The sequence below is a fragment of the Hemitrygon akajei genome, chromosome 2, assembly GCF_048418815.1.
Source record: "Hemitrygon akajei chromosome 2, sHemAka1.3, whole genome shotgun sequence".
Lineage (NCBI taxonomy): Eukaryota > Metazoa > Chordata > Chondrichthyes > Myliobatiformes > Dasyatidae > Hemitrygon > Hemitrygon akajei.
This window is the reverse complement of record NC_133125.1, coordinates 109,907,820-109,920,136: the sequence shown is the minus strand read 5'-3', so window position 1 is coordinate 109,920,136 and position 12,317 is coordinate 109,907,820. Positions and strand designations below refer to the sequence as shown.

At 41.1% G+C, this 12,317-nt stretch overlaps 1 protein-coding gene across 1 annotated transcript in view; it reads right to left on the bottom strand.

Annotated features, from left to right (window-relative positions):
- The window catches only part of dct (dopachrome tautomerase), a 61,132-nt gene that overhangs the window by 29,113 nt on the left and 19,702 nt on the right, over window positions 1-12,317 (bottom strand). The window contains exon 3 of the mRNA XM_073027253.1: window positions 10,551-10,651. Coding sequence (XP_072883354.1) covers window positions 10,551-10,651 — 101 coding nt within the window. The remainder of the gene's footprint in view (window positions 1-10,550; window positions 10,652-12,317) is intronic.

Genomic DNA, 12,317 nt, shown 5'->3' with positions numbered 1-12,317 from the left:
CGGAGGAATGGAGGGTTGCGGATGTTGTTCTTTTATTCAAGAAAGGGAGTAGAGATAGCCCAGGAGATTATAAACCAGTGAGTCTTACCTCAGTCGTTGGTAAGTTGATGGAGAAGATCCTGAGAGGCAGGATTTATGAACATTTGGAGAGGTATAATATGATTAGGAGTAGTCAGTATGGCTTTGTAAAGGGCAGGTTGTGCCTTACGAGCCTGATTGAATTTATTGAGGATGTGACTCAACACATTGATGAAGGAAGAGCAGTAGATGTAGAGTATATGGATTTCAGCAAGACATTTGATAAGGTACCCCATACAAGGCTTATTGAGAAAGTAAGGAGGCATGGGATCCAAGGGGACGTTACTTTGTGGATCCAGAACTAGCTTGCCCACAGAAGGCAAAGAGTGGTTGTAGGTAGGTCATATTCTGCATGGATGTCGGTCACCAGTGGAGTGCCTCAGGGATCTATTCTGGGACTGTTACTCTTATTGATTTTTATAAATGAAGAAGTGGAGGGATGGGTTAGTAAGCTTGCTGATGACACAAAGGTTGGGGGTGCTGTGGATAGTGTGGAGGGCTGTCAGAGGTTGCAGTGGGACATTGATAGGATGCAAAACTGGGCTGAGAAGTGGCAGATGGAGTTCAACCTAGGTAAGTGTGAAGTGGTTCATTTTGGTAGGTCAAATATGATGACAGAATATAGAATTAATGGTAAGACTTTTGGCGGTGTGGAGAATCAGAGGGATGTTGTAGTCTGAGTTCATAGGACACTCAAGGCAGCTGCGCAGGTTGACTCTGTGGTTAAGAAGGCGTATGGTGTATTGGCCTTCATCAATCGTGGAATTGAGTTTCAGAGCTAAGAGGTAATGTTGCAACTATATAGGACCCTGGTCAGACCCCACTTGAGAGTACTGTGCTCAGTTCTGTTCACCTCACTACAGGAAGGATGTGGAAGCCACAGAAAGGGTGCAGTGGAGATTTACAAGGATGTTGCCTGGATTGGGGAGCATGCCTTATGAAAATAGGTTGAGTGAACTCGGCCTTTTCTCCTTGGAGTGACAGAGGATGAGAGGTGACCTGATAGAGGTGTACAAAATGATGAGAGGCATTGATCGTGTGGCTAGTCAGAGGCTTTTTCTCAGGGATGAAATGGTTGCCACAAGAGGACGCAGGTTTAAGGTGCTGGGAGTAGGCACAGAGGAAATGTCAGGGGTAAGTTTTTTACTCAGAGAGTGGTGAGTGCATGGAATGGGCTGCCAGAAACGGTGGTGGAGGCAGATATGATAGGGTCTTTTAAGAGGCTTTTAGATAGGTACATGGAGCTTAGTAAAATAGAGAGCTATAGGTAAGCCTAGTAATTTCTAAGGTACAGATGTGTTCGGCACAACTTTGTGGGCCAAAGGGCCTTTATTGTGCTGTAGGTTTTCTATGTTTCTATGAAATATTAAATAAACAACTGTTTCCTGCTTACCTAAAAACTCTAAATCAATCTAAAATGCATTTCAACTATATACACTGTTTACTATACAACTATTATATATACATCCACAGCATGGTAAATTTTAAATTGTCCCATTCAGGCTTAAAGACTTTCTAGCTGTGGAGGATTTCTTACTTTTGTGGGATAATGTCTTTCCTGACAAAGTGTGGGTTGAGGGTTAGTCACCCTGCTTGACAGGTGAGACTTGTGGCTGTGAAACAATCTCAGGCTTTGGGACCTTTTCTGTGATGGTTGTAGGATTTGACTCTGGGATCGCAGGAAGTAGTTCTGACAGCTCTCTCACCTTTCTTCAACAATTGACTCTGCTGTGTAGGAGAGTGGTCCAGTTCTGTCATTAATTTTTCCAAGTATCTGCTTTTGACTACCTCTGTAGTCCCTTGCCAGGAATGCCAGCAGTGAAACATCAAACTGTCTTGTATGAGGAGTCCTCAATTTGCCAGCTATTTGTTCTGCATACCTCTCCTGAGATTGGGTTTGAGGAGATACAAGCATGAATACAAGGAATGAACCAGGAATAGCTGGTGAGTTATTGATTGTGGAGTGTGTTGTATTGTGATATGCAAGGAGGGAATTGGCGAGCTTCTGTTTCAGTGTTAGTATAGTGTGTTCTGTTGACACTGTTGACAGTACATTCTTCGGACTCTGGACCAAACTTTTGGCTAAACCACTTGTAGCTGGGTGATAGGGTGCAGATGTAATATGTTTTACTCCATTCATTTTCTGTAATGACTGAAACTATTCCCCTACAAACTGTGGTCCTTTGTCATTGTCTAAGTATTCTGGAACATCAGTCCAAGAGAAAAGACTCTCAACACATCAACAGTGTACAAGGCTTTGGTGGAGGCTATTGGAAACACCTCGAACCATTTTATAACTGCATCCACTACTACCAAGAAATTTATGACCATGAATGGTTTGGCAAAATCCCCATGAATCCTCTCCCAGGGCAGCGCAGGTCATTTCCAGGGATGGAGAGGCACTACCAACATATTTTTTGGATATGTTGGCATCCCAGACAATGCATGGCAAGCTGCTTCATCTGCTGATCTGTCCCAGACCACCAGACAAAGCTTCAAGCAATGGCTTTCATTTTGACCTTGTCTAGATGACCTGCATGTAGCTCCACCAAGACTTCAGTTCTCAGCTTGGATGGCACAACTATTCTCAATCCCCATATAAGACAAACCCTTGCGTTTGGCTTTTGGAAAGCCACCTCACACTCATTTGTCCATTGCCTTTTCTCAAGGGGTGGAGCAGAGTAGCCAGGTTTGGCAGGAACCTGTTCTGGTAATTGACAAATCCTTAAAGGACTGGAACTGTAATATGGCAATTGGCCTCGGGGCATCCACCACCACTTGAATGTTCTTGACTCACTGCTGTAAAGCTTGTGCACCACTGGTATGATCACTGTAAGTGATGCTTGATTTTAGGAATTCTCACCTGTTGCCTTGTGCTGTGAGCCCATAATCTTCTAACCTTTTTCTCACTGTCTTGAGATTTTGGAGCTGTTCCTTGCCATCCGTACTGGTAACAGTGGTGTCATCTGGGTAACACTGAGGCTACATCCACACTAGACCAGATAAATCTGTAGTAACTGAAGCTTTTTCTCTTCGTTTTGACCCTCCGTCCACACTGAAACAGTGTTTTCTTCTCCCGAAAACAGAGTTTTTCTAAAATGCCCTCCAGAGTGTATAAATTTGAAAAAGCCGGATTGGGCAGAGCAGTGTGGATGGAGTAACTGGAGAAATCTAAAAACACTGTCATGATGTGCTGGAACAGATGGTGACGGCAGCGCGCCATTTCATTGTTTTCTTGAATGCAAACTAACAATTTCAGAACAAATGGCAATGAAACTGAAGACAGAAGAGTTAGAAATGTACTCACCAAATACTTTGACCAATAACTTGCTGAATAAGTAAGTATACTCACTTTGCCCTGTTTTCTGTCCTTGTTTGTATGAAGGTGGTTCACCTATTTATGCAAGTACTTCTCTGACAATAGATGTGTAACAGCCTAATGTAACATTGTATGGAAATACAAGATAACACTGATGCAGACATGTTTTATACATTTAACAAGGGGCTTTATTAATGCAACAGAGTTAGTCAGTTTTTCAATGTTCGTCATCAGCCGGGTCATACTGTCCGTGAACTCCCTGTCGGTTGCCTCCATACGTTCCAGTATTTGCTTTTTTTAGTTTTAAGTCTTCCTGCGCGAGAGCCAATAGCTGTCCATCGTTTGGCAATTAAGTTTTTCTAGTCTGTAACTGGACAAACGTGCATCAAGTCTTTCACGGCGAGATTCAACACCAAGCATGTCGCTTGTTTACGGCAGATGTGTCCTGTGCATGCACAGTAGGAGGAGATTTGCTGAAATACCCATTTTAATGTAGACGGAGGTATTTTCAAAAATGCTTGGTGTGGACGCCTATCGTTTTTACGCGAAACTGGCGTTTTCAAAATTATCCGGTCTAGTGTGGACATAGCCTGAGTGCCTGGGCAGCCTTACAATACCTGGTCCTTAGCTTTGGAACACAGAACAGTACAGCAGAGGAGCAGGCCATTCAGCCCACAATGTTGTGCCGGACCAGCTAAAAAGCAAATCAAAAACCCCCAATAAGTAATTCTTCCTACCTTCACCATGCTCATATCCCTCCATCTTCCTTACATCCATGTGCCTATCCAAACATCTCTTAAAAGCCTCTAACGTATTTGTCTCTACCACCATACCAGGCAGTGCATTCCAGACATCCACCAGTCTCTGAGTAAAAAAACCTTCCCTTCACATCCCCCTTAAACCTACCCCCTCTTACCTTCAATACATGCCCTCTGGTATTAGACATTTCAACTCTGGGAAACAGATACTCGCTGTCTACTCTATCTATGCCTTTGATAATCTTGTGAAACTCTGTCAGATCTCCCCTCAGCCTCCGTCAAGTTACAGCATCTAAAGCCCACAGGCTGGTGCAGTTGGGTGCGTGTCGTAATGGGGTCCCCTCCCCTGTGGCCAACTCCTGACGGTCCTGGCTGCTCAGAGTGATGATGATTGTAGTCATGGATGTGAGCTGGATCCAAGATATCACTTTGAAGAATCCAGCACCGTTCCTTGAGTCCGGAACCTTCCCAGTCCATGAGGAAATACCAAACAAGCTACAAAACTGATCCCTGTATTCTCTTATTGTTAACATTCATTTCAGCCTTCTGGGTAGAAGCTAACAGAATCTCCCTTGCTCTAGTCAATTTCTCCCTGCAGCATCAGAAGAGATTCCAGCCGCTGGAACACCAAACTCGGGTTTTTGCTCTGGGAAGAATGAAAGAAAATACCCAAACTAGTATTCGAAAGGGGACGCCCTGTGTTCCAAATGCCATGAAGTATTGTGGGAGACCTCTGCTGAGGCCAAATGGTCACTCCATGCATCCAGTCTTTCAGAGGCCAGGCATCTTAGGGTACATTCCATATCTTGGTTCACCCACTCAGCCTGGCCATTGAATGGTGGGTGAAACCCAGCGGAAAGACTCGCAGTTGCTCTAATCAGTTTGCAAAATGTCTTCCAGAAATGAGATGTGAATTGTGGATTGCAATCTGACACAATGTCCACCGGAAAACCATGGATCCTGAAGACCTGGTGCAGGACAATTTCATCCACATCAGGGGGACGTCACGTGATGACGTAGGATCGAGATGTGGAAATCCAGCTCTCCCGTAAAAAAACAGTAAAATAATGTTTAAGTGAAGAAAAGTTAGTAAATACCTTTTAAAAATTACTTATAAACTACTCAGGATTGTCTTAAGATATGTCTCCTAAACAGAAGCAGAAGAAAACTACTACTTTGAAGACAACACAAGTTGGAAAAGAATCAAGGCTGGCAGCCATGAAAGAGCCTCGGGCTCAAGTGCATTTTACCTCCGGCGATACAGAACAGGAAACTGCGGCAACATCAACCATTTCCCAAAAAAAAAAGCAACAGGAATTGCACATGCGTGAAGGAACGGGCGTGCACAAACACGAGCAAACCAAACTACAAATCCCAGCTATGATCAGAACTGAAAGTGCAAGTGGAATCAGATTCTCTGGATAAATCAGACGAAGATGAAGAGACAAACAAAGAAGAGCAACAGGAAGAGGTTGGAGGTGATATTGGAGACATAAAAAAATCTTTGGTGCAAATAATGCATGAATTAAAAGCATTACAAGTTGTAGTGTTCTCGCTCAGCTGTAAGAGAATGCTGAACTAAACACCGAGGTAAACCATCGTCAATGAAAACAGGATCGCGGTAAGATTAACCGTTTACTGTTCACTCTTCCACATTAATGTATGGTGAAAACTGTTGATAAAACAATACAAGATTTGTACAGTATTTGTTTCCTTCTTGATATCACATTTACATCGTAAATACTTGCAAAAGTAAACTACAACAACTACATTACATTAAAATGCAGCATACAGTCAGAATCTTCTTACGCCATTGACTGCTTTAAATACACTTCAACACAAACTATCCGCAACTCTTTAACTAACGAAAACATAAACCTTATCAACCGTCGTTACTTTTAACAGAATCAGCGTTAACATTTTAATTCAACATATCGATTATCTCATGAACTTACGGCGTTGCTTCACTATGTTTCTAATGCGTAGAAGACAACTTTTCTTGCGCTGATCTCGTACATGTGAGCCCCCTCCTTCCCGTTTCTCCAAACTGGTATTTTCCCACAAGACGCGGCGAAACCGGATGTGATGTCATCACATGCCACAATATATCACAGACAACGAATTTACTTTAAACAATCCTAACTTTAACTAAAAAATGCTAACAAATGAATTACTAAGCGAAAATATTATAAACTAAACAAATACCATAAAGGCAACACACAAGTAATAAAAAAAGATTAAAAATATGAAGATTGTGTTTGATAAAATGATGAAAAGACAGGACAAAATGGACAAGAAAATTAAAAACTTGGAAGAAACAATGGGAGACACCATTGATAGAGTGAATAAAATGGAAGATAATATTTCTGCCTGGACATCAGAAAGAAAACGGTTGTTGGAAAAAGTGGATGTACTTGAAAATTTTAGCAGACGAAATAATATTAAGATTGTTGGACTTAAAGAAGGTATAGAGGGAGAGGATCCAATAAATTTTTTTCAAAAATGGATTCCGGAAATTTTGGAAATGGAACCCAGTTACCGTAGATTCCGGACTACAGAGCGCACCTGATTTTTAGCCGCTGGCACTAATTTTAGAAATAAAATCATTTTTTTAAATGTAAAGGCCGCACCGGATTTTAGGCCGCACCGGATTTTCGGCCGCAGGTGTCCCACGTTGTAATATGAGATATTTACACAGAAAGATATTACACGTGAGGATTTTTTTTAACTTTTAATTAAATCCATATGGTAACAAAAACAAATACATATTGCAAATGCTTTTTTTCGAACCGTGCCCGTACGCGGCTACTTTTAAATATACGTTGCGTATACTTCTTTACTGAACAACATTCCAATATCTCCTAACGACTGGTAAAAAATATATATACTGCAGCCTACCAGGAAAAGTTATTGATACCTTTAACTTAAAAGCAGAGTTCGCTCGGATCCAAAGCCGCTCGCGGAATCCGCTCCCCCCCTCCTTTCCGTTTCATCGCAAACGGCATTTAAAAGCAGATTTTGCTCAGATCCAAAGCCGCTCCGCCGCTCGACCCCCTCCGTCCCGTTTCATCGCAAACGGCATTTTCCCACAAGACGCCGCGAAACCGGGTGTGTCGTCATAGCATCCCGCGATGTAGTACAGAAAACAAATATAGTTTAAACTAAGAGGGTAGGTAGCACAATGCTTCGAGTGTTTTCCATGTTGATGAGGGTGAGTACAAATGACTGATTTACAATAATTTAATTGTGAAAGTGCGCTTGATTTATCGTACAATTTCATTGGACCTCTGTGAACTACTCATCAATTTTATTGGTCTACTGTTACGAGGCAAAATGTTTACGAGGCGGCATGAAAAAAAAAATGCATTAGCCGCTCCGGATTATTGGCCGCAAAGTTCAAAGCTGTTCAAAATGTGGGAAAAAAGTAGCGGCTTAAAATCCGGAATCTACGGTAATTGAAATTGAAAGGGCTTCACAGAGCCTGAAGATCAAGACCTCAAGCTGTTCAAAACCCACGATCAATCTTGATAAAATGCTTAAGATATCAAGATAAAGAAAAGATCCTGAAGGCGGCTGCCCAATGTGCCAGAAAGAGAAACGGGCCATTGATGATAGAAGGGAAAACAGTTCTTTTCTATCCTGATATAAGTTATGACCTTTTGAAGAGAAAGAAGGAATTTAACCCAGTGAAAAAAGTTTTATGGGAAAAAGGGTATAAATTTATATTGCGCCACCCGGCAACCCTGATAGTTTTTTTGGATGACGGAAAAAGATCTTTTACTGATTATTGGGATGTGGAAGAATTTGCACAAGAACTCCCAAATATTCGCTAACCACAGCCAAAGATTTAAAAGTGAAACGGATTAAAGATGAAGACAGGGACAGTGAATGGAGTTGATGGATGTTTAAGGACAGAAGAATATTTAAATATATTCTTAATTATATGATACAGGGGGAGAAAGGTAAAAATTTGAGAAATATTAATCGAGAGTAGTGATATTTTTTCTTCTCTTATATATACTTTTTTATGTTACAGGGGAGCTGGGGGTACTTTGGATTGATTGCTACGGGATTCATGTGTGTAATCATGGCGATTGCCATGACCCGTACAACGGAGGGTAATGTTGTGGTTTTTTTTATTCACAACATTAGTAGGGGGGTATTTTGTTATTTTTTTCTTTATAATCTATTTTTCTTTAATCTTTCTTTCTTTGCCTGGACAATCAGGGGTGGGGGGGGGGGGGGGAGACCCATAGCAACACGGAGAATTTTAAAAAGATTCCCCAAGGTACTACGGAAGTTGAAAAGTTAGGTATTACTATAGATTGGGGTAACCCTGTTAAAAATAATGACTAATTTACTGAATTTTTAAAGTTTTAATGTTAATGGGCTTAATGGACTGGTGAAAAGAAAAAGAATTTTAACATACATTAAGAAAATGAAAATAGATATAGCTCTTAGCTGCATTCCATTTGAAAAAATTACTTATAATTTAAGAGATAAATATGAAATATTTCTGAAAATTTGGTGCCCTTATTTACAAAAGATAGGATTAAATATATAGGTGCTCCAAAGGTAAAATTATTGGTTATTTGGGGAAAGAAATAAATATATATACTAAAGCTATTATGAACTCCATGGAGCATGTGGGGATCTTCTGATATCCAGGCTTTCTTTCTTTCTTTCTTTTCCTCTTTTTTTTTCTTTCTACAGGGATATGTTGGGGGGAAGGGGGAGGGTTGATAATTTTTTTCCCTTCTGTAACCATTTGAAAATACAATTAAAAAAATTTATTAAAAAAAATTTCATCCGCTTCCACTGCAGATAGTAGTCTGTCCAAGACAATGAATCTGCAGACCTTCAAAAAACAATCCACAATTACCATGATAACGGTCTTCCTGTTGGAAGGAGGAAGAGTGGTGAGAAAGTATATGGAGATGTGAGCCCATGGCCTGTCCCGAACAGGCAGAGGGTGAAGGACCCTTGAGGTTAGGTGCTGAGCTCCATGTTCTGAGCACACATCTCACATGCCTTTACATATTGATGGACCTCCTCTGCCATTCTGGGCAACCAATGATAAACATAAGGCTCCTGGCAATCCCTGGGAGAGCGGTCATTCTTGACGCATGTCCCCATTGAAGAACCTGAGACTAGATGGGAATAAGAACGAATTGCCGAATTAGTGGGTTGTTCTGAGGAATCTCCCCTTGCCCCTGGGCCTTGCAAGCAAGTGTGTCGATTCTCCAGTGAATTGCTGCTATTACCTTGGCCTGGTAAGCTGCTCCTCTCGTTCAGGTTCGTCAAACCCAAAAATGAAACTGTAGTTACGTGAAATTCAGACTTCTCAAGCTTGATGTAAGGTCCATGATCAAGAAGCCTCTTTAGGATATCTCTGACATGAGCAACATGTTCCTCTATGGACTTCGAGAAAATTAGGATGTCATCCAAGTAGATGAAGGTATACTTATGGAGAGCATCTGGGTGTATGTTGTTTATAAAGGCCTGGAAAACTGCTAGCACGTTCACAAGACCAAAGGGTATGCCCAGATACTCAGACATCCCACCTCTCCCAGAAGTTCCGGGAGTCTCCCGCATATTGGTAGTGGCTCCCTGATGCCTGAAAATTATATACAATATCCCAGAAATTGATTTTTTGAGAGACAGAGAGAGAGAGAGAGACATGGCAAGAGTGTTCCAAAAAAAGAAAATATAAAATGTACTTCACCCCAGACTACACTAAAGTGTACCCCTGCCTAACAGGGGTCAAAAATAATGAGTGTTGCTTGCTGCACTGTTTGCAACAGTGACTTTTCTATTGCCCATGGTGGGTTAAATCACTGTTGAGGTGAGTTTAACAGGCGTTATTCGTTCATTAGCATAGCTAACGTTATTTAAACTAGCTGCTAAGGAGCTACTCTGTTGCAGACATCCCACCTCTCCTGGGAGTCTCCCGCAAATTGATGGTGCTACCTCCCTGAAATGAGTTTTTGCAGAGTGGGATGTCTGAGATACTCATAGTGCCCTTCAGATGCCACCTGCCACTCATCTCCTTCCTTTATGTGAACCAGATAGAGGATATCCTGATCTACCATCAGTACTGGGTTGATGGTGACCTTAAGATCTCCACAGATTCTGACAGTCTGTTTGTGCATAGTTTTTCATAAAATTCTATTGTATTTCTTTTTTCCTGTAAATGCTTGCAGGAAAATGAATTATTAGGGTTGTACATGGAAACATATATGCACTTTGACTATAAATTTATTTTGAACTTTCAACTTTCAAAATCATACATTGAGAAGATTCACAAAGGGAACACCATACTCCAGAGTTAATAAACCCATTTCTAACCTAAAGCAATTTACCATAATATTTAATCCAGATTACAGAATACCAACTTGTAAATCTTTCTCCAGTAACATCAGGTGGTATCGATGCCAAGTAAGGAAAGATGGACCTCGATGAGAAAAATCAATAGCTTTGAATGGTTGGCCAGGTCCTACAGGAATAAAGAATATAGTACAGCATTAAATTTATTAAATGAAAATCTGCGGAAACCATCGAAAGGTTATATAGAACATTAAATAAAACTAACTTAGGATCCTTTGCATAACTGGTGTAGTTTTATTGGAATTTTCCAGCAGTTTGGAAAACTATTCAAATTTCTTAAAGAGTATTTTGAAGCAAAAGGCAACAGGAAACCTAGATAATGTATGCTTGAATATGGTTTCTTTTCCAACAATGTGCTTTTGGTTTGGAATATAGAGAAAAAACAAGAAAATGGAGTTGTATTGATCAGTCAAGTTTTAAATAAATGGCAGAACTGATTATTCCTGTAGCAAAAAGTAACAAGCTGCTGGAGGAACTCAATGGGTTACACAGCATCTGTGGAATGAAGATTGTTGACACTTTGGCAATGAGAACCTTCAGTAGGACTGAGAGTGCAAAGAGGAGATAGGCAGTAGGTGAAGGTGAGGGTATTTGGTCAGAAAGAATGACTATCTACAAATTAGTGAATTCAAATGAATCAAGGACAGTGGATGCAGACAGACTAATTGTCTTTGTTCTTGACACATGCTTGGGGATGGAGGTGCCATTTTGTGAAAACAGTGCATTCTTCATTTTGTGGGCTTGACATGCTGGGCTTGATTGATGTATTAAAGAAGACACAATGATACTTCAGGTATTCTGCTGGACTGGAGATCATTTCGAAATAAGAAGTTATTTGTGAGATCTTCTTTGGTTGGCTATAACATGTAGGTTTGTGAATGTTGGGGTTGATGCCTGCCTGAAGTGATTTGAGCTCATTGCTGACTTAGAACAAAGAGCCATAAATTATCGAATGTCACTTGATGGGAAGAGGACAATAAATGGATGCTGGCTTGGAGCAGAGCCAATAACAAGGTGTTAAAGGACAGATGTGTGACCTGTGGCCAATGACACTGGAATGCAATATTTGAATTGATAAGGAATGGATATAAAAATGGATACTTCATGTTTACTAGTAGCGGTAACTTTGAAGAATAACCATTGCAGATACAAGCATGAGCAACCCTGCGTGAAACACGTGGCGAGTGAATTGGGACAACGAGGAACGCCTGGCCAGCGTAAACTCCTTTGCCGGGTAATACTTTTGCTATTCTTCGACTATTTAGAAGAGTCAGGGATACTTGGTTGCCTCACTATAGGAAGGATGTGGAAGCATTGGAAAGGGTACAGAGGAGATTTACCAGGATGCTGCCTGGTTTAGAGAGTATGCATTACGATCAGAGATTAAGGGAGCAAGGGCTTTACTCTCTGGAGAGAAGGAGGATGAGAGGAGACATGATAAAGATATACAAAATATTATGAGGAATAGATAGAGTGGACAGCCAGTGCCTCTTCCCCAGGGCACCATACAAGAGGACATGACTTTAAGATAAGGGGAGGGAAGTTCAAGGGGGATATTAGAGGAAGGTTTTTCACTCAGAGAGTGGTTGGTGCGTGGAATCCACTGCCTGAGTCAGTGGTGGAGGCAGATACACTAGTGAAGTTTAAGAGACTACTAGACAGTTATATGGAGGAATTTAAGGTGGGGGGTTATATGGGAGGCAGGGTTTAAGGATCGGCACAACATTGTGGGCCGAATGGCCTGTACTGTGCTGTTTTGTTCTTTGTACTTAGTG